Source organism: Lissotriton helveticus, chromosome 3_1 (assembly GCF_964261635.1).
Source record: "Lissotriton helveticus chromosome 3_1, aLisHel1.1, whole genome shotgun sequence".
NCBI lineage: Eukaryota > Metazoa > Chordata > Amphibia > Caudata > Salamandridae > Lissotriton > Lissotriton helveticus.
In genome coordinates, this window is record NC_136061.1 from 925977735 (window position 1) to 926004753 (window position 27019).

At 47.1% G+C, this 27019-nt stretch overlaps 1 protein-coding gene across 1 annotated transcript in view; it reads left to right on the plus strand.

The window, feature by feature from the left end:
- CLIC4 (chloride intracellular channel 4) overlaps positions 1-25188 on the plus strand; it is a 254256-nt gene extending 229068 nt beyond the window's left edge. The window contains exon 6 of the mRNA XM_078681271.1: positions 20523-25188. Within this exon, the coding sequence (XP_078537397.1) occupies positions 20523-20687 (165 nt within the window). The 3' untranslated portion in view covers positions 20688-25188. The remainder of the gene's footprint in view (positions 1-20522) is intronic.
- The last annotated feature ends 1831 nt before the right edge of the window (positions 25189-27019 follow it).

Sequence of the window (27019 nt, forward strand, 5' to 3'; positions counted from 1 at the left end):
TATTCAGTAGTGGAAAAGAGAGCTCAAGCTCGCTCTAGAAAATTGGTTCATAGTTTGTCTAGTATTATGTGGCACCATTGCAGTACAGTTAATAGAAAACAGCCATGTCCGAGCTTTTAAAAAAACTGTTTTGCATAAATCATTGCAAGCCATTGTATAGTCCAAAATACATTAGTCCTACGAGGAGAGGATGCTCCACATGATTTGTTATTAGTAATTTTGTTTTTTAAAGAAATATAGATCTCCAGTATTAGGGTGTCTTTCATAGATTCACATGCTTGAATAATTCCCCGTCGTCGAAGTGGGAGTCCCACGGTACTTCAAATAGTAGTAAGAAACATATATACATTATATATACATATATATATATATATATATATATATAAAATAATATACATATTAAAAAGTAAAATTTTGAAGTACCATAGAACAGCATTGGCCCATAGAAAGCATTGAGGGAGAGCTCACTTTAGTAGCATATCCAAGTCATTATAATAGTCCACATTCCAGCCAATCAGGCTGTAGCACCCTCTAGAACCTTCTCCTCAGAAGCTGAAGCCCTCAGATTTTCTACCACACGTCGTGTGAAGGGAGTCTCCCTGAGCTCTGCTCAGTTTTCTTCAACTTCAAACCTTCAGATCTTCAAGAACATGTCTTCTACAAAAAAGTCTTTATTCAGGCCCTGTTCTGCCTGTGGAAAACTTCATCTTTTCTTTGAGGACCCTCATAAAAAATGCATCTACTGCTTGTACCCGGACCATGAGGTGAGGAGTTGCAAAATTTGTCGGACACTTTCATCAAAGACCCTAAAAGATAAAGAGGCCCGTCTCCTTCTGTGGCTACAGAGGTTGAAGACCTCAGACAACCCTGTGTCTGATATAGAGAGTGTGTCTTCTCGCCAATCTAAGACCTCTCTGAAGCGTGGGTCTGAGACTGAGATTCCTTCTCCTTTTCTTAAAAAGAAGAAGCTTGTGGACGCTCCGAAGTCTGTCTCCGCACGGGATGTGCCTGCCTCTACGCCTGCGGGACCTAGTTCTCTGGCGTCGCAGATCCAGGCTGTGCCCTCGTCCTCGAAAACGAGTGCCAGCTCGTCGACGAGCCCATCGACGACGACTAAATCCGTCGACGTTATACCAACCTCGACGACGACCAGCACTCAGTCGACGACGACGACTACTTCGTCGACCCAGGAGGGCCGGCCTATCTCGTCCATTGTTAAGATCTCGTCGACGGCGAAGAAACCCGTCTCGTCGACGAACCTTCCTAAGCGTCATTCGTCGACGAAGACTTCATCGACGCAACCTCTTCCGTCGACGGTGGTCTCGTCGACGGCCAGTACCCCGTCGACGATAAGCCCGTCAGCGCTGAAGATTTCGTCGACGGCAGCACCATCTTCGTCGGCGCCACTGTCCTCATCGACTAAGACCTCGGCTTCGTCGACGGCAACCGCAAAATCTTCGTCGGCGCCAGGAACATCTTCGACGAAGCCCTCGATGACTATTTCGACGACGAGCTCGTCGACGGGACCGTCGGCTCAATATTCTCTGGCAACTGCAACCGCCTTCACGGTGGTGACGGCTACTACTGTTAAGCATCCCGCTCCACTGGTGTAAAGGGCTTACAACCTCGCTCAGGTCCACCGGCTCAACTATTTGCGTCTGAAGACGAGGGCGATTCCGATGACTCATATGCAGATGACACCTTTCGTGCTGCCAGCAGCCCGTCAGAGCTACATATCAAATGCCAAGACTATGATGACGATGATGAACGGGAGTCGCACGTCTCAGTTCCATATGACACACGTGATGATGGCCATGATGTTCCTATGGCGCAATTACCGCTGTCTTTGATCTCCAATCTTCAGCACATGCTGGATGATTATAATAGTCGTTTCCCACCTTCTTCGCAGGCCTCTCCACCACCTCCTTCAATACAGGCGTCCGTTCAGGTCGCACCGGCACGGTCACCAGTTCCACAGTACCCTGATATTGATGATGCTGACCATCATAACGATACAGACAAGGATGATGACGCTGCCCTAGCGGATTGGGACAATTACCAGGCTCAGACTCCGTCCCCTCCTCCTGCTACTCCTCTGGCATTTCCTCCAGTAGATATTGGGGGTTTTCACCTTTTGATGGCGAGAGCAGCCAAGCGTTTCCACTTGCCTATGGTCGTCAGGCAAGAAGACTGTTTTCTTTACGATTTTAAGGATCAGCCTCTGAAACAAGTGCATACCATTCCAATCATAGATTCTTTTTGGACAGACAGAACTGGATTTTATTTGGTTCAGACAAACTCATGGTACAGCCTAATTCAGTTCCGGCCGTACTCCGACACATTGACAAGAAGTATAAGGCGCCTGAAGATTCGCCTGCCTACCTTGTTTCTCAACCAAAGCCTGACTCTGTCATTACGCAGGCTGCCCAAAAGAGGTCACGTAATCCGGCTTCTCCTTTAACATCACCACCGGACCAGGAAGGTCGACGCCTAGACACCATCGGCAAAAAGTTTTCCACGATGGCTGCGACAACAGTAAGGACGGCAAATTCTTTAGCCATCCTCGGCCGTTACGACTGACAAATGTGGTCGGAAATCGCTGCTTTGGTCGACCTGATTCCCGACTCCTCCAGGGCAGAGGCGCAAAAGATCGTGCAAGAGGGTGAAAGAATTTCATCGGAAATGATAGACTGTGCAATCGATATTTCCTCGACAGGCTTCAGACAACTGGCAGGCGCTGCAGTCTTAAGAAGGCAGGGCTGGCTTGAGGCTACGTCCTTTCGGCCGGAGGTGCAAGCAAAAATACTCTACTTGCCCTTCGATGGAGAGTTCCTCTTCGGCAAGCATGTGGACGACACCTTGGAGTCCATCAAAAAGGATAAGGACACTGCTCGTGCCCCAGGATCTCTCCAATACCGGAAGCGACCATTTCGTGGAGCACGTGGCAGCGGCACATCCTCCAATTTTCGAGGCTCCTCCCAGTACCGCTCCTACGGTACAACAGACAGCACCCTCAAAGTAGCTCTCAGAGGTGAAGCCAAACCAAGCCAATCTCAGAGATTCTGTGTATATTAAAGAAGGCAGCACTGCTCGTTTCATTACCCGTAAGAGTTACAGACAGCCAAACCAATGGCAGGGCCTCTTGATAACACTCAAACCCACACTGTGTTGGCCTATCAATCAATCAATCAGGGATTTATAGAGTGCACTACTCCCCTGTGAGGGTCTCAAGGTGCTGGGGGTGTTGGGGTGGAGGATGTGGGCAGCTCCGGTCATTTGAAAAGACAGGTCTTGAGGCTTTTCCTGAATGCTTGCAGTGTGGAGTTCATCTGATTCTGAGGGGGAGTTTGTTGCAGGTCTTGGCCGCAATGTAGGAGAAGGATCTGCCTCCTGTTCTGGCTCTGTGGATGCGGGGGATTTCGGCCAAGGCCTGGTCAGCGGAGCGGAGGTTTCTTTTGGGGGCGTAGAAGGATATTCTTTCGTTGAGGTATTGGGTCTGGTGTTGTGGAGGGCTTTGTAGGTGTGTGTGAGCAGCTTGAAGGTCACTCTTTTTTCGACAGGAGCCTGTGGAGGACTCGTAGGTACAGGGGGATGTAGTCTTGTCATGGGATGCTGAGGACGAGTCTGACTGCGGCGTTCTGGACGGTCTGGGGTTTGTGGAGTAGAGATTTGTTGATTTCGGCTTAGAGGGCATTCCCATAGTCCAGCCTGCTGGTGATGAATACATGGGTGACGGTCTTCCTGGATTTGTGGGGGGGGGTCTATTTGAAGGTCTTGCAGAGGGCGTTGAAGCATGTGGAAGCTACGGCGTCACATGAACCGTCTTTATCCACATTAAATCTACCTAAGACGTAGATTGGCCTTGTTATATACGCTCTGCTCTATCAATTACACTGTGTGCGACATCAAAGAATAGTATCAGCAGTAACCAGGGCTGACCAACCAAAGTGTGTGACTGCAAGAACTAGAGTGAAAATGTGTTAGTTGGGAGCATGATCATTCAAAAAGCTGAGGAGGAGAGAGTATCCAGGGCAGAGAAAGTTAGAAGCCTCACATTCAATTTTGTGTGGGTGGGTGACATTGTGTCCTTCCCTAATAAACAGTGTTGATTCCTTAAAGCTACTCCTAGTGTCAAGGACTGCCAAATATGTATGCTGGTTCCCATCTTAAGATTATTATCACTGACGCAATTGAGCCTGTTCATGGTATAATTGTGCCATTGCCATAACATTTTCATCCTTGACTATTTTGTGCATACAAGTCTAGTAATTACATACCTGCTGCCATCACTGACATATAAAGAGCATGACTGGCCTGCTTTTAGCCCTTCCTAACAGAGTGGCAACTGCTTCTCCCATAATAATGGTCATAACTAATATATGTTGGGCATCTAGCTGTGGCACAGTGGTAACCCTGGTTTAATGATGGGCATTATAAGCATAACAGAGGCATTCGTAGTGTTATGGTGAGCAAGCATGGTCTATGATTCCAGTACCGGGGTTTTGAAGCAGAATTTGTCCATGAGAGGCATTTTTACATGGCAGTACTCAATGAAAACGAAAAGCTGATGTTTTTGAAAGACAAGATGACCGCACAGGGAAAGAAAGAGAAGTTTTGCTTACTATTATTACTATTTTTGGCAAAAGCAAGTTTTTGTGCACTCATATTAACAGAAGGAAATAGAATGGTATATGTGGGCTCCGATTAAGAGAATAGCTCTTGATAAAAAAATATGTGTATTTTCAAAAACTAATATACTAATGAAGACAAAATATTGCAATTCTAAAACACATTTAAAGTTGTTAGCTGAATGATAATTCAGTTTGAGTTGGGGAGACTTACTGCTGTGGTAATACCCTGTGTGGCACACAGCATGTGATGATTTGAATTTGACTTGATTACAAGCATTTAATACTGATAAACGTGTCCCTAGCATTCTGCTGAGAACTTCACCTGGAATATTTGAGTGGTTACAACTGATATTCGTTCTTAGGGTGGTCACAGTGTAATGGTAATACATATCATCAGCATTTTACAGTGATAAAATATGTTAGTAGCTCTGCAGGACTTTCCTTGAGCAGAATTAGCTCTCACTACATAAAAGGTTGGAGACCCCTGGTCTAGACAGACCGATTCCACGACAATACAGGAGAAAATCCTCCTATAGAGGGGGAAACGCTTCCAAAAAACAATGACTTTCTAAACACCAAGTCTTTTCCTGCTCTGCAGATTAGAGGTCGAATCTCCCAAAACTTTTCCAATTGGTCATTAATATCTTCCGATCGTTGGGTCTTGGACGTGATTTCAAAAGGCCACGCCCTAGAATTTCTCAAGTGTCCTCCCAACCGCCCACCAACTTGTCCCCCTCCAGTAACTTGAAGGAACTGTTTGCACAAGTTGTAGTCATGATTCAAAAAGGAGCAGTCAAAGTGGTTCCTCGATTGCAACAAGGGACGGGCTTTTACTCCCGATTTTTTTCCTCATCAAAAAGAAATAGGGAGAGTGGCGCTCGATATTAGACCTCCGAGCCCTCAACAAGTACATCAAGTCCCAAACATTTCGAGTGCTGACTTTGCTGGAAATCTTACAGTTCCTAAACCCCTCTCCACAATCGACCTCCAAGACGCCTATTTTCATGTGCCAATCCACCACAGACACAGAAAGTACCTGCGTTTCAAAGTAGGTACGAAACACTGCCTCCTCCCAGCACCACAGTCTTCCATTGAAGCAATTGGAAGTGGAATACTTGGTCCACCGTGCTTGTTGCCCTTCTAAATCCCGCTTGATAGGGTGATAAGATATTATTTTCTTCTGCCCAATCAAGGAGCTTGTTTACAACCACACGGCCAACTATTTTTTGTACAGTGTCGATCAGGCTTATTGGCCTATAATTACTCGGCTGTGCACGGTCTCCCTTTTTGAACACTGGAATAATCACTGCTCCTCTCCAAGAAGCCGGGACCTCAGCACCCTTAGCAATGAAATTGATAAGTAAATAGATGTATTTACACCACCGCTCTTTATCATTTAAAAAAATGTCTGCAGGGACGCCATCCGAACCAGGAGCACGTCCTCTATTCACAGCATTTATAGCAATCATAATCTCTTTGTCAGTAAAAAGATTACCTTGAGAGAAGGACATAATAATACTGTCCTCACCTCTAATCTGAGTATTAAGAGCATACTGTGAGGTAAAAAATTCTACCCAGGCCTCCTGAGGTACGTTGTTGTTAGGGGATTCCTCTACTCTCTCACTACCCCATTTAACAATATTCCAGAACGCTCTGGAATCCTTTCTGTCACTGGCTTTCTTCAGTTTACACCAGTGAACCTCATCCCAGGCTCTTTTAGCTTTCACTATGCAGGCTTTGTAACTCTTTCTGGCTAGGCGGGTAGTTTCGGCCACCCTCTTTTTGATGGCCTGGCCCAGTGCCAGTCGTGCAGCCCTACATTCAGCATTGTACCATTTTGCATCTTTGCTGACTCTAGCTCCATTACGCCTTGCAGGTTTCAAAAAGTGTTTTTTAATCTTAGAAAAAAGGGTGTCATGGATATCAACCACCTCCCCCAGGCCAGAGGAAGAAACACTAATTGTTTCCAAAGCTACTATAGCTTTGTCAGTTTCATAATTGATGTTATCGATAGCCTGTTGATTAGTCACTACGCTAGCCCATTTAAGCCTACGCATGTTATTTTCTGGAATGACCAAAGGTGGAACAAGAGCATTCAGGCAAGTTGAATTTGTCCCCGCGTACCACCATTTGTGTTCTACACATGGGGGGTTGTGGTCGCTCTCAGGTCTCATAACAACCTCCATATCACAGACAGATGGCCACAGCAACAAACTGCAAATAACATAGTCTATCCTACTTTTGTGTCTTCCATTGTCGAAGGTCATAGAGCCGTTTTTGTCCAATGCTGTTCGTCCGTTCAAAGCTCTTAGACCTTTTTCAAGGCACATGGCATTCAGATCTATGATGTCCTCGGTCCAACGTGTGACTGGCTTCAGATCTAGCACAGGAATACCCCATTGGGAGTCCTCTTCTGAACCAAGGGAGGCCTCACACATGACCAGAGGCTCAAAGGTCCGATTAAGGTCGCATGCTATCACAACATTATTACCAGGGGAAAATGTATCAAGGAAATTACCCAAGGCAGTTAGAACGTCAGATCGCCCGCCCTTTGCACTCCTAACATATATGTTGTATATATCAAGCGACCCCAATATATCACTGGTTACCCTGATCAACTGAATGTCATTATGGCTAGTCTCTATGTTTTTAATAGTAAGTTTAAGGGTCTGACGAACCCAAATTGTAAGACCCCCCATTGGTCTCCCTTTTGGACCCTTTATTGCTGGCACAGAAAAATTTAAATAACCTATCACAAAAACAGGTTCACATGCCCAGGTCTCTTGGAATATACAAACATCATATAAACTAACAAAGCCGAGCCAGTCCCCACAGTCTAATTTAGAACACAACCCAGCCAAATTCCAAGAGATTAGGTTTCCCACCCCATTCGAACGATCAAATTGCGCTTCAGGAGTTAAAATCAAAGAACAAAGCACTCCTGCTTCTGGTGCTGCTGAGCTTATCTGAACTACAATACTTGAAGCGTCCAATTGGCCATCCTCATTACCATTATGGGCAGGCAGTGTGCATATACACTTTTACCCCCAAGGAGTCAATCACAGTCATTTAGATTGGAGAGGGCCGAGAACCTATTCTCAAGATTTAGTCCCCATTCAGTATGTTTGTCAGCACTCCTCCCCTTAGCTGATACCACATTCCATTTTGTCCTTAATGTACACCGATTAGGACCCCTCCCACTCCGATAGTAAAAAAAGTCTAAGGTAAGTGGGATGATGTCGGTGGATCTTGCTGTGGCGGTAGAAGATTGGGCAATATATGGGTTAATACCTCAGGATCTGAAAGATTCAAGATAACACAATCACCACTAAATTTTTTGGACTGCTTCCAATCCACTCCACCCTCCTGGCCATAACTAGTTCCTCTGCCAACTGTTGCTTGCCCCAGGGAGTTATCACCATATTATTAGTGAGCCAGTGTAAGGCCTTGGCCAGTAATGATGTGTTGGTTTCGTCCTGTCCTGGGGCCAGTGTAGGAACATTAGCTAAAACAAGGACTAAAGGAGAAGCCTCAACTATAAGCTCAACCGAGCCTTTCACAGGTCCCGGAGTTGAAGGTACTACTGGAGGTACAACTACCCCTTGCTCGCCTTCCGCTACAACTACCTGGGGAGCCACAGGATGATTAGACAGTGTAACTGCTCCTCCACCACCCTCAGATCTAGAAGTTCCCTTCTTTAACTCAACCCTGTTTACAACCTCTGCAGGCAATTTCTCTACTTCGTCCAAAGTTTTACTCAAAAGGCCCCCTAATCGGTTGACCTCGTTAGTGAGCTTTTCAATCCTGCCTACCAACAGCTTTACAATTCCTTTAATCTTAGTATCTATCAAGCTTCTTAAATTGCTCATTGGTTAGAGACATACAGACATCATCAATTGACCCTACTTCTTCCGCCACAATGTTACTGGCTGGAGAGGCAGGCTTTTTTCGACTTGAGCGGAGCCCCCCACGCTTGGGCTGGCCCTTTCTAGCTCCTCTAGTAGTGCGCGGCGCAGGCACTGGAGTAGGGGCTTTTTCCTCATGTAGATGTAATTCAGCCTCATCTTCACTGCCACTAACTTCCAGTACACAATTAGTTTGGTCCAAAATAGCATTGTCATCAGGATCAGGTATTACAGTAGAGCAATTACTATTAACTGGGTCAGGGGATTGAACTGGGTCAGATACCGGCAAAATGGATGTAGATAATTTAGGAGATGTACCCAAACCAAGTGAGGATCTCCTCTCACTATTAATTTTAGCAACTACCTGTACTAGGTAGTTGTCCATGGTATTCTTTGCCGGGGATAGCTTTTTACCAGACATAGTACACCAGTATACAATGTATACAATACCCTCTCAGGAACACTGCGTAGATACAAAAGCAACGTGTACCACTAACCCTCCAAGCAACTTAGCCTGTAATCATACAAAGTTAATGGCAAATGGTATCCTGGTTCGTCCTCGAGCAATAGGAAAGTCTCACCTTAGAGTTACAGACCGAGTCACTGGCCCAGTCCAGTCTCTGCCTGTCTCGGACTGTCTTAGACTGTCCGCCCTTAGTCCGGGCTTCGTCCGGCGCGTCCCGCGCGCGTTCTCGCGGGACGAGGGACCTGCCGGTGCTTTATGCGCCTCCTGGCGCGCTGGTTGCTGGCGTCGTCGCTGCCCCCCTAGGGATGCTGGGGGATGTAGTCTGGCCGGCGGAGCCAAGCCCGGCCGGTCGGTTTCTGGCGGAGCCAAGCCCGGCCGCTGTACTGCGAGGTAAGGAGCCTTCAAGACAGGCAGCAGGGGTAGAAAAACAAAAGACGGGGAACTCAGCCCCTGCCGGTGCTTAATGCGCCTCCTGGCGCGCTGGTTGCTGGCGTCGTCGCTGCCCCCCTAGGGATGCTGGGGGATGTAGTCTGGCCGGCGGAGCCAAGCCCGGCCGGTCGGTTTCTGTGAGGTTTCTGGCGGAGCCAAGCCCGGCCGCTGTACTGCGAGGTAAGGAGCCTTCAAGACAGGCAGCAGGGGTAGAAAAACAAAGCCGGGGAACTCGGCCCCTGCCGGTGCTTTATGCGCCTCCTGGCGCGCTGGTTGCTGGCGTCGTCGCTGCCCCCCCTAGGGATGCTGGGGGCTGTAGTCCGGCCGGCGGAGCCAAGCCCGGCCGGTCGGTTTCTGTGAGGTTTCTGGCGGAGCCAAGCCCGGCCGCTGTACTGCGAGGTAAGGAGCCTTCAAGACAGGCAGCAGGGGTAGAAAAACAAAGCCGGGGAACTCGGCCCCTGCCGGTGCTTTATGCGCTTCCTGGCGCGCTGGTTGCTGGCGTCGTCGCTGCCCCCCCCTAGGGATGCTGGGGGATGTAGTCCGGCCGGCGGAGCCATGCCCGGCCGGTCGGTTTCTGGCGGAGCCAAGCCCGGCCGCTGTACTGCGAGGTAAGGAGCCTTCAAGACAGGCAGCAGGGGTAGAAAAACAAAAGACGGGGAACTCAGCCCCTGCCGGTGCTTAATGCGCCTCCTGGCGCGCTGGTTGCTGGCGTCGTCGCTGCCCCCCTAGGGATTCTGGGGGATGTAGTCTGGCCGGCGGAGCCAAGCCCGGCCGGTCGGTTTCTGGCGGAGCCAAGCCCGGCCGCTGTACTGCGAGGTAAGGAGCCTTCAAGACAGGCAGCAGGGGTAGAAAAACAAAGACAGGGAACTCAGCCCCTGCCGGTGCTTTATGCGCCTCCTGGCGCGCTGGTTGCTGGCGTCGTCGCTGCCCCCCCTAGGGATGCTGGGGGCTGTAGTCCAGCCGGCGGAGCCAAGCCCGGCCGGTCGGTTTCTGTGAGGTTTCTGGCGGAGCCAAGCCCGGCCGCTGTACTGCGAGGTAAGGAGCCTTCAAGACAGGCAGCAGGGGTAGAAAAACAAAAGACGGGGAACTCAGCCCCTGCCGGTGCTTAATGCGCCTCCTGGCGCGCTGGTTGCTGGCGTCGTCGCTGCCCCCCTAGGGATTCTGGGGGATGTAGTCTGGCCGGCGGAGCCAAGCCCGGCCGGTCGGTTTCTGGCGGAGCCAAGCCCGGCCGCTGTACTGCGAGGTAAGGAGCCTTCAAGACAGGCAGCAGGGGTAGAAAAACAAAGACAGGGAACTCAGCCCCTGCCGGTGCTTTATGCGCCTCCTGGCGCGCTGGTTGCTGGCGTCGTCGCTGCCCCCCCTAGGGATGCTGGGGGCTGTAGTCCAGCCGGCGGAGCCAAGCCCGGCCGGTCGGTTTCTGTGAGGTTTCTGGCGGAGCCAAGCCCGGCCGCTGTACTGCGAGGTAAGGAGCCTTCAAGACAGGCAGCAGGGGTAGAAAAACAAAGACCATATACAACATCACGTCATATCCTCAACAGAATCCGCCAACTTTTCGGGGGATGTCCAGACCACCCTTATGGACATGCCCTTTGATGGCTGTCGCCTCTTTGGCGGCAAGGTGAACAGTGCGCTGGAGCGTTTCAAGGACTCCAGGGCTACGGCCAAGTCCTTGGGCCTCGGCCAACGCCAGCAAACTTCTGCCTTTCGTGGCCAAGGAAGGGGCGCCCCCACACATCCAGCTAGCCACAGGCCGCAGAACCAACCTCAACCATCGTCAATGGCATACTACAGAGCCACTACAAGAAGAAGGAACACTATACTCTTCGCATCACAAGACACTAGAAGGAGGTGTAGATGAACAAAAGGTACCGGTCAGTCCATTCCATAAATTACCACCTCTTTGTAAAGTCGGTGGGAAAATGTGCTCTTGCACAGAATGTTGGAAGAGTAGCACGACGGACAGATGGGTCCCTGATTTGATAAATAATGGGTTTCGAGCAAAAATCTCTAAGAACACCTCCTACCAGAATACTTCATCTACATCGACACAGATTACATGAGGAAATTCTCTCCCTGATAAAGAAGGGGGCAGTAGAGAAGGTCTCAAGACTCCAACACAATTCACTATTCTATTCTCATTTCATTTTATTAAGCACTTTATTTATAAATTAAGTTCTGCAACAACTCGCCTCAGTGGACAATTAACAGAATGTGTTAAAAAAAAAAATAATCCATTGTATCACAAGCCACCTATTACCTGCAGAAGTATCCCGTCCCAGCACCTTCTGTGCAGCTCCCCTCCCGCCCACTGGATTCCCGCCCACCCGATTCACTACTATTCTAATGAATGCGAGTCAGCCTCATTTGCCTGATCTTGGGACCCTGATGTATTGATGGGGAAGCCAGCAATGCAGATAAGTTCTGTTGGGCAAGTGGCCAAGGGATCTATCCCTTGATCCTGTGCCATGCATGTTCTGAAGCCTTTCCATATCAAGTTTCCTGTGCGTGCCATGTATGATGGACAAGAATTAATCAGCTGTGTTATTTGTTGCTTCCAGTTCTGAACTAAAGCCACTCTTGCTGCTGTTAGGAGCTGAGAAATCAATTTGCCTGTCGGTGTTGTCAAAGGAAATATAGAGTTGTCGCCAGTCTCTCCCAGTAGTACCACTAGGGGGATCAAGGGGCAACTGGGTGCCAGTAATATGGTGCTTATGTGTCAAATTCTCCGCCCAGTATGCTTGTACATGAGTGCAAGAACACCACATGTGTATAAAAGTACCTCTCTATCTCTCCACCCCTTCCAGCTAAGTTCAGAGCACCCAGTGATAGAATGTAAGCTAGTGGGGGAGAGGTACCATTGTGTAAGTAATTATCTGAAAGAAACAAGTTAGTGTTAGATTCCTTACCTTAGAATATCCCCGGGCGTCAGACTGGATCTGGCAAGTTTTGTGTAGTAGTACCCCTGCCGTCGGTAGGTGTCGCCTGCGGCTCCGCGTCCGTCGTCGGCGTCATGATCGCCGGGATGATGTCGTCGGAGCACTTGGACGCCGCCCTCGCGCACTGACATCAGTTGTTCTTTTTTCCGTGCCAGCAAGCGCAGATCCAGGAAGAGCAGTACTCTTAGTCAATTTTTTTACTAACTTTTTGATCTATTTTTGATCACTTCTCGAGTCGATCGCTCGACTCGTGGTGCCGGTAGGGATGCCCGGGTTTAAGCCCTGTGATGATTGTCACCGCTTGATGTCGGTGACCGACCCCCACCCTTGGTGCCTTTACTGTCTCGGGCCCACCACGATGACATGTCAAGCCCCGAATGCCGGGCCTTGACCTCGCAAGCTAGGCGGGAGCGGTCCCGTAAGCGACTCGAGCTCTGGCAGACGGCCCCGCGCTGCTCGAGGTCCGGGTCCAGGAGGAGGTCGAGGGAACGGTCGCGCGGCCGCAGTCATCGCCGCTCGATGAGTCAACACCACTCGTCGGGCTCCAAGTTCTCAGGTAAGTCGAGGCACTCAAAAAAGAAGACAAAGAGGTGCCATTGCTCTTCTGACTCTTCCCCCCCCCCCCCCCCCTCCTGACGCTCGCGCGACCCAACCGGGGATTCGAGCGACACCGCCCACGCGGTTCCGCTGGAGCCGCTGTGCTGCATGCGATGCCGGAGGAGATTAGTGCCATGAGGTCGATCTTCCCTCCGTCGGTACCCACCGAGGCGCCTTCGGGCCCCACAGGTCCATCTGTGAGCCCTGCGGCTCCAGGCCCGACACCGCAGGGCTCCTCCGGATCCAGGCCTAGATCCTTGACGTCGCCAGTCGACCTTACGACCCCTCCACTGGCACCGTCACCAAGGGTGTCGCCCCCGCCGCTGTCCCCGGACGACGTCGTCCCCGGTTCCAGCCCGGTCCGGATCTGGCATCGGACCAGCGCCGATCGGTGAGCCCTTCACCGACGACCCGGCTCCATCATTTTTTCCTGACTATCAGGAGATGGATGACGAGGAGAACTGGGAGGGGTCTGAGGACCCTCTGGCACTGCAGTGCCTGTTGAGCCAGGACTGGGCAGACGAGCTGGGGGAGGCCAGTGGTCTGGACACTTCGCCCGACACTGGATTTGTCTCCCCTCCTACCGTGGCTACAGAGGTGGGGGCTGCTTTCAACGTGGTGTTGACTAGGGCTGCCAAGGCCTTGGCTCTTGAGCTCCCTGTCGTGGCCGTGAGGACTAACCTCCTCACTGAGGTGCTCAAACCGCAGGCAAGCTCCTCGGAGCCTCTCCTGCCGTTTAACGAAGCCCTCACTGACGTTCTACTGGGCACCTAGTCCAAGCCCTCTACGGGCCTTCCCGTAGATAGGAACGTGGCCCACCGCCCGGCTACGGGCGACCCCAGCTTCCTGTCCGTTAACTCCACCCCCGAGAGCCTGGTGATCCATGCCTCTACATCCCAGACTGCATTCCCAACCGCTCCTCCGGATCGGGAATCCAAAAGGTACGATCAGTTTGGGAAGAAACTATTCTCCTCCCTGAGTTTGGGGTTGTGGTCTGTCAACACCACCTGCCATTTGGGGCGTTACACCCACTCTCAGTGTGATACGGTTGCGGGAGTGCTGCCGCAGTGCCCGGTGGAGGTCCAGGCAAAGCTTACCCAAGTCCTAGCAGAGGGACGGGATGCAGCACGCTACAGAATTCGGTGTGGACTTGATACCACAGACTCGCTGGGTAGGGCGATTGCTACGACAGTGGCGGTTCGCACCCACGCCTGGCTGAGGTCCGCCAACTTTTCGGGGGATGTCCAGACCACCCTTATAGACATGCCCTTTGATGGCCGTCGCCTCTTTGGCGACAAGGCGAACAGTGCGCTGGAGGGTTTCAAGGACTCTAGGGCTACGGCCAAGTCCTTAGGCCTCGGCCAATGCCAGCAAACTTCCGCCTTTTGCCTCTTTCGTGGCCAAGGAAGGGGCGCCCCGACACGTCCAGCTAGCCACAGGCCGCAGAACCAACCTCAACGCGGTCACGGACGGGGTAACTGCTGTGGTGGTGCCTGCAGCATCTGCCTCTAAATCCTCCTAGTCCGAGCTTTCAGGCCCACTCGATGCCAGTGGGGGGCAGGGTTCGCCATCACCTCCTCCAATGGCATACCATCACATCAGCTGCAAATCGTCCGAAGGGGCTACTGCCTCCCCTTTGAGGTGACTCCTCCAGCCATGCCACTGCAGTACCACCGCATGTCGGGGGATCACTTGCATCCTCTGCAGGAGGAAGGTACGGCCCGCTTGGCCAAGGGGGCTGTAGAGCACATTCCTGGTCCAGAAGTAGGACGTGGTTGCTACTCCCACTACTTTCTGGTACCCATGAAGGGCAAAGGAGGCCTACGCCCTATCTTGGACCTCCAGAGCGTCAATGGCTTCCTCCGGAAGGAGAAGTTCAAGATGCTGACTTTAGCTCAGGTCCTAGCTGCCATGGACCCCGAAGACTGGATGGTAGCGTTGGACTTGCAGGACACGTATTTTCACATCCCCGTCCTACTGGCGTTACCTGCAGTTCATGGTGGGCCACGAGCACTTTCAGTTTACCGTGCTCCCCTTCAGCCTTATGGTGGTGGTCGCAGCTCATATGCGCAGATCAGGGGTCTCAGTCTTCCCTTATTTTGACGACTGGTTGTTGAAGGCGTGCTCGCCTCAGACAGTCGTCAGCCACCTCCAGACTACGGCCAACCTCCTGCACCTGCTGGGGTTTTCCATCAATGTGCCGAAGTCCCACCTGTGCCCCTCTCAGAAGCTCCTCTTCATCGGAGAGGTTCTGTACTTGGCGCAGTTTCGGGTTTATCCTCCCGAACAGCGGGTTCGGGATATTCAGACTCTGATTCCAATCTTTCAGCCTTTATCCTGAGTCTCAGTCAGGTTGACGCTGTGGCTTCTGGGGCTGATGGCCTCCTGCATCCTTCTTGTGCATCACGCCAGGTGGCGGATGCAGGCTTTGCAGTGGGACCTGAAGTTTCAGTGGGCCCAGCATCAGGGCAGCCTGTCCGACCACGTCCGGATCTCGGAGGGCACTGCGAGACAATTGCAGTGGTGGCTCATGGGTCAGCGGCAGATCCCTCTCCCAACCCCAACCGGAGCACGTAGTTGTGACGGATGCGTCCCTCCAGGGCTGGGGCGGCCACATGGGAGAGGCAGAGATCAGAGGCCTCTGGTCTCCAGCGGAGTCCCGGCTCCACATCAACCTTCTGGAGCTGCGGGCGATCCGGCTTGCACTGAATGCATTCCTTCCCTCTGTCCGGGGAAGTGTAGTGCAGGTGTTCACGGACAACACCACTGCCATGTGGTCCTGCAACAAACAGGGCGGGGTGGGGTCGTGGACCCTTTGTCTGGAGGCTCTTAGCCTCTGGCAATGGCTGGAACACCAGGACATCACCCTTGTGGTTCAACACCTGGCAGGTTCCCTGAACGCCAGGGCAGACAAACTCAGCCGCCGATGCATGATGGATCACGAATGGCATCTGAACTCTGACGTGGGGCAAGTCCTCTTTCATCAGTGGGGAGAGCCTTGGTTAGATCTATTCGCCACAGAAGAGAACGCGCAAGGTCATCAGTTCTGCACGTTGGAATTTCCAAGGCGGCACTAGCTCGGATATGCTTTTCGTCGCGAGTAGGCTGCTGTCTGTTGTACGCCTTTCCGCATATACCACTTCTGCCCAGAGTGCTGAAGAAGATCCGGCGCGACCGGGCCCAAGTCATCCTTGTGGCTCCGGACTGGGCACGAAGATACTGGTATCTCAAGCTACTCAGCATGTCAGTCGATCCCCCGATTCGTCTGCCTCTTCAGGAGGAACTTCTGTTGCAGCAGCGTGGGACGGTCCTCCACCCGAACCTGTCCAGTCTCCACATCCATGCGTGGAGATTGAGCTGCGACAATTGAGGCCATTTGACTTGCCTCCTGAAGTCTGTGATGTAATTCTGGCAGCCAGGCGTCCCTCCACAATATCGGTATACGCTTGCAGGTGGAACAAATTTGTGGCATGGTGCACAGCAATGGCTGTGGATCCACTCTCTACCCCCCTTTCAGAGGTTCTCTTCTTTCTCTTGCCCAGCAGGGCTCTGCTCTGGGCACTATCAAAGGCTACCTCTCTGCCATTTCTGCCTTCTTGAGGCTTCCTGATCAGCCTTCTCTTTTCAAGTCCCATGTTGTAAATAGGTTCTTGAAAGGCATCACACGTTCCCTCCTGTTTCTTTCGTGATGCCTCAGTGGGACTTGAACCTGGTTCGAACCTATTTGATGTGAGCGCCTTTCGAGCCACTTCACAATTGCCCTCTTCGTCTTATGACTCTTAAGACTGCATTCCTGGTTGCCATCACCTCTGCTAGGAGAGTGAGTGAGCTCCAGGCTCGATCGGCTAAACCTCCTTTCCTCTCTGTCCATCCGGACAAAATTGTCTATAGAACTCATCTTTCTTTCCTGCCCAAGTTGGTTACGGCCTTTCATATCGGGCAGTCCATCACCTTACCCACCTTCTTTCCACCTCCGCATCCCTCGAAAGAGGAAGAGAGGCTCCACTGTCTGGACCCAAAACTTGCACTCTCCTTTTATCTAGACCGCTCACGCCAGTTCCGGGTGGGCGACTAGCTCTTTCTTGGTTACGTGGGCGGTGCACAAGCGGGCCATCTCTCGGTGGGTGGTGTTGTGCATCAAGGTCTGTTACTCCTTGGCGAAAAAGGAGTCTTCTGTTGGGCTGATGGCCCATTCCACTCGGGCAACGGCGGTTACTACTGCCCTGGGTCGGTAAGTCCCCTTGCAGGACATCTGTCAAGCAGCTACGTGGGCTTCGCTGCACACGTTTGCGAGACACTACTGCCTGGACAGCCAAGTCCGGAGAGATGGCTTTTTTGGTCGTTCCGTTCTCCAGGACGTTCTGGTGTGATCTTAGTTCGCAGGCCCACCACCGGGGTTGGTATTGCTGGGGTATCTATTCTAAGGTAAGGAATCTAACACTAACCTGTTTCTTTCAGATCCACAAGTTACTTACCTTCGGTAACGATATATCTGTAAGAAACAGTAGTTAGTGTTAGATTCCTTACCGCCCCATCCATCCTCCCCGTTCTGCGAACCGATATCTAGGGTTAATGTATCTCACTTTGAGGGCCCTAGTTTCATGGCACCAGTGTCGGTCTTTGGCATGGCTCTGCGTTCCTGGCATGGAAAGCTATGTACAAGAACTGATGTCTGCGGTCGAGGGCGGCGTCTAAGTGCTCCGACGACGTCATCACGGAAATCACGACGACGGACGTGGAGCCGCAGATGACGCATACCGACGCGCAGGGGTACTGCTACGCAAAGCTTTCCGGATCCAGTCTGACGCCTGGGGATATTCTAAGGTAGGAAATATAACACTATCTACTGTTTCTTACATATATATCGTTACCGAAGGTAAGTAACTTGTGCTATAGGCATTTTCCTTGTATATTTCGCTAATCAAGGCTTTCGGCACTCTATGCCAAATATTCGCCTGTGTCTCATCCCCAATCTCTTTATCCAGATCTCATTCCCACTGTGTAACATATTTGTGCTTGGATTTTGTGTACAAGTATAATAAGGTTTGTATTATCTTTTCTTTTTAATCAAGAATAAATCTGGGTAATGGAAACCAATTTTAGATCCGCATCTGCTCAATGTTTTCCTCGAAAAACATGTGTTCAGGATGGTAGTCATGCAGGATATTCCTTACCTGCTAAGAGAATCAGAATGTATTGTCAATCTAGGCCTCCAGGATAAATACTTGCACACCCCTAATCACTTCAAGCAGTGAAAATATCTTTGTTTTCAGGTGGCTGGTTGCCACTATTACTACATGGTTCTGCCCTTTGGACTGAAGTCAGCCCCCATAGATATTTACAAAATGCATGTCCACAATGCTTTTAAGGAAACAGAGCCAACAAGTGTTTCCTTATTTGGACGACTGGCTGATCAACTATCCAGCATGTAATTTAGTCAGGATTTCAAACCAAGCATGTCTGAAACTATTTGAAAGATTGGAACTCACAGTCAGTATACAACTATCATCTATCAATCCACAGCCTAGGATCCAGTTTCTAGGTGTACTGTGGGACACAAGAAAAGGAAGTAAAATTCTGGTCATCGTCCTCTAGCTGATTGACTTGGACAGTGTCTAGACATATCTATTTAAAACAATAAAAAAAATTCTCAATTCGGATGAACCCAAATGGTGTCCTGTATGATAAATCTGGATTTTATTGGTTCCCTGCAGTTGTGTGGTTAAACACTGATTTAGCGAAGAGCATAGCATCTGTGTTTATGTGTGATTTGAGTCGTTCTGTTGTGAGCAAAAGTTTGTGACATTTTTCTCTGACAACTCTGAGCACTTATCAGGGAGTGCGTGGTGAATTATTCTATAAACCCTGCTGGGCTTATGATAGTATGAATGCTTAATAGTATTTCTTCCATTTCTAGGAATCCCAAACCACCCTTTGAAAATCTGATTTTTAATGTATCGATCTTGTTTCTAGCTTTTTTCTTAATTGACCATATAAATCATTTCATTATGTTATTGTGCAGTTTTTGAAGTTGAATGCATTAGATCGAATGAATTCTTGTATTCTACAACTCTCTTAAGCCAGCTTTTTAGGTTTTTTTCCAGATCAGTGAATGTCTCACTCTGCCTTCTTAAGAACCATTCTTTGTCTAAATATTGCCTAAACCAGTAATTCTTTCAGGTCTTCAAACCTATGCCTTACTTGTCTGTTGCTATGGAGTCACATGGTATGTTGAAATTCGGTAAAAGTTCATGGCTGGCGTTCGCATTGGTTCAGTTGCATAAATTGAGCAGTACCCTTCATTTCACAGGTGATTTTGCATTTGTTTGGAGGTCATATATTCCTGTGATGCTGTTTCATACAAAAGGATGCTGCAAATTGCAGATGCTGTTTTAAAAATATAGTAAAGAAGTTCAACTCCATTCCTGATGTTGCTGGGAGCACAACCACTTACAAAGCAAGCAATTTTACTTGCAGTATTGGTTCTCCCGTATACTTTTAAAGTATAAAGGATGTTGTAAGCAATATTCTTGAAGCAAAACCTTAAATTTCCCGTACAACTTGGCACCATATGAGGATAAAAAAAAAAACCACACGTTGATGAAAGGAACTCATAATAGAAAATGCAAAGTTACTAATAAAAAGCTTATTTCTTTCTACTACATGTAAGGGCTGTTTTTGGAACACTAAGGGCCTGATTCCGATGTTGTTCGGAAGGTCTCCAAATTGGATTTGGCTTTTCCGGATCCGATTCGTAGCCCTGGTTTCCGACTGAATCGTACACAAGTCCGTACGTCCAAGTACGATGCGAAGATCGCGTATGCCTCGACCGAATCGTTTCCCAACCCGATCCTGTCCGTACAACTTGTTAGTAGCCGAATCATGCCACGCAATGGAGCTGGATACCGAGCGAGCAAGTACGATGCACAATTCGGTCAGCCGCATCGACTCAGTCTCAGCGAAACAAAATGGCTGTCGCAATCGTACTTCGGGGGGCCGTAGCAGGCCTCCCTTCACCTGGGGCCCTAAGAATCAGTCACAGGTGGGGGTTGCCCATGGGTCCACCCGATCCAAGCTTGCACAGTGTGGCAGGCAACATGGCGTGCCCGCCGCAGGGTGTTCGCTTTTCCCCACCCCTTTTTGCTGTGGGAGCCTGTGTACGCATCCAGTATACAGGCTCCCATAGAGTTCAATGGGAGTCTGAGCGAACCGAATCCGTAAGCATATGGACGCATCGTACTCGCTCGTCCAGACTCCAGGAGTACGATTCGCTCATAAAGCCCTATGAATCCAAGTCGTACGGAGGGCTTTACTAGCGAGATTGGAATCGGGCCATAAGTGTTTTTGTAAGTTTCTAAATTGGTAAATATTTTTTAACCATAAGCCTTCTGACATTTTTCAAGGCCCGAGATATTACGCTGACTAATTGTTTTCAAAGCAAAATGTGTGCTGCAAATTAGCATTTTCATATCCTATCACATTTCAGTTCTGTTGCTGGCGAAATTGACATCACTACACAGACAGTAAATAATGTTGCTCTCAATTTTCTCGATTTCAGGTGGTGGCGAAGAAGTACCGCAATTTCGACATCCCAGAACAAATGACAGGAATTTGGAGATACTTGACCAATGCCTATACCAGGGATGAATTCACAAGCACTTGTCCTGGAGACAAAGAGATAGAATCTGCATATTCAGATGTAGCTAAGAAACTCAGCAAATAATTCTCTGCACTAAAGGGAATGTTTTATACGTAGACTACTTTTGATTTGATCGTAGACTGCTTACCTTAAACAACTGCTTTTCATATTTAAGATAACATATTTTTGCATGAGTTTGAAGTTTCATTTTAGGAAGGGGGATTGGCCATGTATTGTAGAAAGTGAACCAAACGCAAACAGGGTTATGATTTGCTGAACATTTATGGTGTGTTAGCCTAGAACATTGTATGATATACGGCTGCACTATTTTGTTCCAGTTGTAATTGTATTACATCATGAAATCTACACTCCATTCTTATGGGTTAAAAAAAAGTCTTTGATGTTCATTGTCTGGTTCTTTCTCCCAGTTTTAAAATATGTACAAATTGTGTAGCTACATTTCATTGGCTTTTAGTGTTTTGTTTATCCTCATAAACATGCTGAAGACACTGAAATGCATTGCGCTTTAGGCTTTGCTCTATAATAGAGGTTCTCAGTTTGTAAATCTTTTAGAGTGCCAAAAGCCGGTTCCTGAATAGCTTGTGATCCAGTACAAGGAAGACCTGGCCTGGCAGTTCGGGCTGACCTGTTCCAATTGGAGTATAGTCCAAACTGAGGTGACATAGTGAACAAAATAAAGATGGACTGGGTGCTGCCCAAGTAATTACCAGTGGTAATTCACCCAAGTAATTACCAGTGGTAATTCCATCTATCACTTTTTTAAAATATATTTAAAAGCCATTTTGATAGCAAGCTTTTAGAAGAATATAATATGTGCACACCAAAAACAAGACATTAACTGAACTAAATGGAATAGACAATTAAGAAAGAAAAAGGAAATGGCCTTTGCTAAAAGATTGCATATTGTATAAATTGAACCAGACGTTTCTGGTGTTCTGTTCACATGATCTTTGCGTCTGACTTAATAACTTTCCTAACCTGTTGAATTTCATGAGCCTTCAAAGGAGAAACCCAAATAGCACTGGTCTATAATTTTGGCACCTTGTGTGCAACAGTCCCCCTCCCCAACTCCCCTGCAGCTTGTGCCAACATGCGTGTATATTTTCCATTCCCTTCCTTAGGTGCCACGTACTGCTGACTGGGTAGGATTCCAATCTGTGCTATGGTAAGACTGTTACAGCGTTCACATTGTCAGACAGTGCGCTAAGTGTTTTCAAGGATTTTGGTGGTGGTGAAGCCCTCGCTGCCTGCTGTGGGCTTTATTAAGCATGTGCCCTGTGCATGGGCAAACTGATTTACTTTGCGCAGGGCTATCTGGATGTTATCCACACTCCTTGTTGGTGCTTGACCAAAATCTTGTGGACCTCATAGTTAAATGCAGTGTATCACACATGAGACAAGAGGGGCCCTGCCTCAGTTTGATGAATTTGAGTGGTACCAGTGAAAAGGATATCTTTGCCTCATCTTTCAGGCCCAAACTCCCACCTTCGAACCAACAACCTCTCTCAGCCAGTTGTTTTAAAAGTAGTCTTGTAGTGCAGAATCACTCTACACCTGTTGATACCAAAATCGAGAACCACTTTGCCAAATCTGTCAACAATGCATTGGTTCCCAATTAAAGTTGGTTTCCCTCATATTGTTTGGCCGGGCCCAAACCATTTAAAGGGATTTTCACAAAGTTGAAATGGCTTCAGACAAACTCTATGAAAGCCCTTAGTCTCGCCACTGCCTCATTACCATTGTTTTAATAGCATGCCTCTCGGAAAGGTATGATTAAAAACACATTCTTGAAAGTCCAACATAAATCAGAGAGCAGAGCACTCTCTAAGATTCTCAAGCTTTCCTTTTATGCCTGACTGCCTTATAGTTGCATAATATTGAAAATGACTTTCCTTTGGGGTCGGAAACTGGTTGGATCTTTAGCGTTCAGTATTCTAGGCTATCCTTTTCAGATGGCTTTGTCCCCACCTGATCAGATTATCATTCAGCTAAGCTCATTATTTAGCATATTCTAGTATGAGTACCCGGGTGACATGAAGGGCAGTTAAATCATTGAAGATGACCCCTTATAGAAGAGATGATCATGAAGTAGTTAGTAGTGCATCTTGGTAAGCTCACACTTCCATAACAGACCTTTTAACTTGTTTGACATTTAAGTGAATACCGATTTCAGCCAGGCCTTCTCTCTTTCAAGGAGATTCTGGGCACCAATTTTATAAACATACACATTGGGGTTCATCAAGCAATGTCTGTTTTAAGGGTCCAAAGATACATTGGCTTGGTGGCCTGCAGCATCCCCTCACCCCTGCAAGCCTGACTGACATCGAAGGAGATGCAGCTCTCTTGTCTATGTTTAAGATGCTGCCCAGTCCAAACAGAGACAGATACATTCAGCTCTTCATCCAGTTCTGTCTTGTTTTGGCTCTGATCTGTGGCCTGCACAAGTTCTCTTGAAGAGCGCAGCTTTCAATTTGAGCACGACTAAGTTCTGTTTAGCCACCCTGTGGCGAATGAGTTGTTGTTACATGTACTGGTATTCTTTTTTCTAAACTCCCTAGAAAGAAGGGCCCTTAATGCACTTAATTTCCACCAAATCTGTTTTGAAATATATAAACAGAATGTCAGGTTTTTTCACACTTGGCATTACCTTGGAATGGAAATTCAGAAATTGATAGTTAAGAGTAAAAGGAGTAGTAAGTTTGAATTTGGGCATACAGGAATTTCCTTAACCGCACACTAATGGCTAGTTCCCCTTTTTTTTAGTAACATTTTCATCAGGTTCTAAAAGTTGTTCTGTTCATGCTCTACAAATCTTGCTTGTTTAGGCTTGGTGTGAGTTGATGATCTTGACATGAAAAGTGCCTTAACACTTGACGAGCATTGTTTATGTCAACATCAAAAGACTGCCATTCCTCAAGCCTTCATCTCCGCATTTCTGAAAATGTCCTTTGAATTAGAAGTATTTCCTTTGAATCAGAGAAATACTATTCCGTTCCTTATCCTTAGCTCCACGTCGTGTCAAGAAAGAAGCCCCTACATAAGGAGAATGCTCCCAAACAAGTTAGCATAGACTGCAAAAGCTTTTTGTCACCTAGAGTGGGCATATTCATATTAACATTGCACGTTCAGTGGTCAGGCCATCATTAACTAGACAGTTTTTTTATATTACACTGTTAGACCATTCCACAAGAGCAAACCTCACTTGGTATACTGGATTGTTATTACAGACTTGAGGTTCAGTTTGGCCAAGATGAAATTTGCAATCTGTTTTATAAAAATCTTTTTTTTATAAGCCTGACATTTACATACACTGTGTCCTTCACCCAGTCTCTTCACCTCATCCGGTTTACTATTACCATAAGTGGGATGTCAAGGAGCTTCATATAAGAGTAAGGAACAATTATCTGCCCTAGTAAATTTCTAACGTTCAAAATGTACACTCATTAATATCCTTACACATTTCCCGGATCAAAATAAAGTAAAAAAGAACTACTGTTTTGAGAACTGAGATTTACACAAGCAATGTAGTTAGAGAAACAAGTTTTACCTAAACAACAGAGCAAGCTGTGTGCAAAGAGCCTCTAGCTCCAAATTTTTTATGTCCTTTAAAACACAATTTCAGTGTATCCTGGTAAGCTAAAATAAACGCACAAGTTGTTAATGAGAAGGAACAGATTAGATCATGTTAGATTTACTATGTTGAGAGGACTTTCCTTTAAACATTATGGATGTTGTGTTTGTTAACTAGAAAAAACATATGCATTTTGAAATGTCTTGTAATTTTTATTCTATCTTAAGGCATAACCATATCAGTCTGTTTCTACATTACCATCCACACTTTATTCCAAAGGATGGTTTTACCAAAAGGGGCCTTTTGTTAATTTTGTGAAAGTACTGGCTTTCCAATTTACCAAAATCAATTGTTGTCCTCCGGTTGCTTGTAGTGTCACTGATTTGTTGTGTCCACTGTTAGACAGCTTGCTTTGATTGTTTCACGTTGTGTTTGTGTAAAAGTTATACTATCTCAGTCATCTAAGACATCAGTTATATTTGGATAACTATCAAGATTATTGCCATTGTCCCAGACGTTTCTGGTGTTCTGTTCACATCTGTTGTATATTCAAGCATTCAAAAACCAAAAGAAAAATAATTTCTTATGCACTGACTGATAAAATATGTACTGTTAGCACAGATTCAATTTAAGGTCACTTTATACTTAGAAGTTAGGTTTGTTTCTTACACTACTGTATGAAATCTTATGGTCAATATTATAGTACCTTGTGTTAAAATAAAAAAAACGTTTTCTTACTGTACATTGTAGTAAGATGTTTCTGATGATCTTGCAGAACATTTTCATAAGATGTACAGTACAAGGATTATCATAAGACAAAAGATATTTCACCAGTGATAAGAGCCGTTTGGTGGATTCTTTTTCATACAATAGCTGTTGTCGCTAAGTTTACATTAATGTAAGTGACCTTTTAAAAACTAGTTTGCCTTACTAATATCTTGTAATGCACTTTCTGTGAGGAATCGTCGTGTAACATGCAGCATTTTATCCCTTTCTTTGTGTCTATTCCTTGACTTGCTGTTGTATTTTTTACTTACTGTGACTTTGAAGAATTTTAATAAGTGCACTAATATATTATGCTTTTCTCTAGAGTGGCTCTGATAAAAAAAAACTTTGAAAGTGTTTGTATTTTGAACCTCTAAAATGTTACATGTTTTGGGGGAAAATAGGTGCTTACAAACTTTAACTGTTCCAGAAGAAATTATTTCACAAATAATGAGCTACAAAAAAACAAAAAGCAAGTGCCCACATAATTAATTTTTGCAAAACAGTAGAAATTATTATTAGATTCGTATCCAATATACAAATATCACAAAACTAATAGCACAATATATTGTACAAACAAACAATGTGCTCACCATGTTACACTAAACAAACATATAGAGACAATATACTGTGTAAAAAAAAAAAACAATAACAATGGCATTTAAAAAAATATATATTTTTATTATACAAGCTTGATGAAAACATCATATAGCCAAAAGAAAGTACATCAGGACTACAGAGTACATTTTTACTAAATTTACAAAAAAAAAGGGAAACCAAAATAAGAGAAAAAGGAGGAGAGAGAGCAAACCGGTAAAGACCAAAACCAAAGAAAAACATAAGGTACATAAGCGTATAGCATAATAGGGCAGAGCACTCAGTTCCATAGTCACCAAGCAACTCGATCAGTGGAGCCCAGATCTTCTGACCCTGCTCCTGCCGCCTTCTGCCCCACCTCTGCAAAACAGCGGATTCCAAGTTATAATGAGCCAAAATCTTCGTTCTCCAGTTAAGGTGGGGGCGTCTGGGCTAATCCAATCTGAGGTTATACACAATCTCACAAGTGACATGGCGATTAACAAAAGAGCAGATGCATGTCTTGATCTGTCACACAAACCAAGACTATCACAGCCGAATATGACTAGCTCTGGTGATAAAGCAGCTGAGATATTGAGGCTAGAATTAATGAAAACTTCTACATCCTAAAGAAATACAGCAAGTTTGAGGCAGGAGAAAAACATATCCACATCATTAGCGGCTATTAATCCACATCTCGGGCAACAATTACCCCCTCTGCCTCCCCATTCAGAAATTTTTGCTGGGGTATAATAGAGATCAAATAATGCCATATAGGACTGTGATCTTAGGCTACCTGATATTAATACACTACTTGACAGTGCTAAGGCCTGAGTGATATCAAACCCGGTCTTATCCAGCTTAGTCTCCCACTTAGCATTTGGAGCGCAAGATCATCAGGTAGGCCGGAGAGCAGGTACTGATAGACTGCACCTATTTTGACCGTTTCAATATCAATTCCATAAGCAAGTTCCTGCTGAACAAAGTTGTGACTTGGCCTTTTGATTTTTCAACATAACTTCGGATCTGCAGGTATTTAAAAAACTCATGTGCATTAAGTAAAAATGTATCCTTTAGAAATGAAAAAGAAGCCATTGATCCTTCAGACCCTAGATCCCCAATAGACTTAATCCCCTGAGTCATCCACATGAATGTAATTTGATCTTGGAAGATAGAGGGTAGCAGTCTGGCGGCCGTGAATGGTGTATAATAATGGATATTGGGGATCGACCATTTCCTACGAATCTTCCGCCAAACTGAAAACATTGCAACAATGACTTTGAACTTGGTCTTCTTATAATAACTGGGTTCAAGTACCCGCAATAATATCCCCTTAGCATCACCACCTAATCCTATCTCAAAAATAGATGGCCTACAAAATGATGGCAACACAGCCCTGTCCCCAAACAACGGTAGGGCAAGGTGTTGGAGAAGAGCTGACCAGCAATACAGCACCGAATTCGGCACCGACCAACCCCCCTGA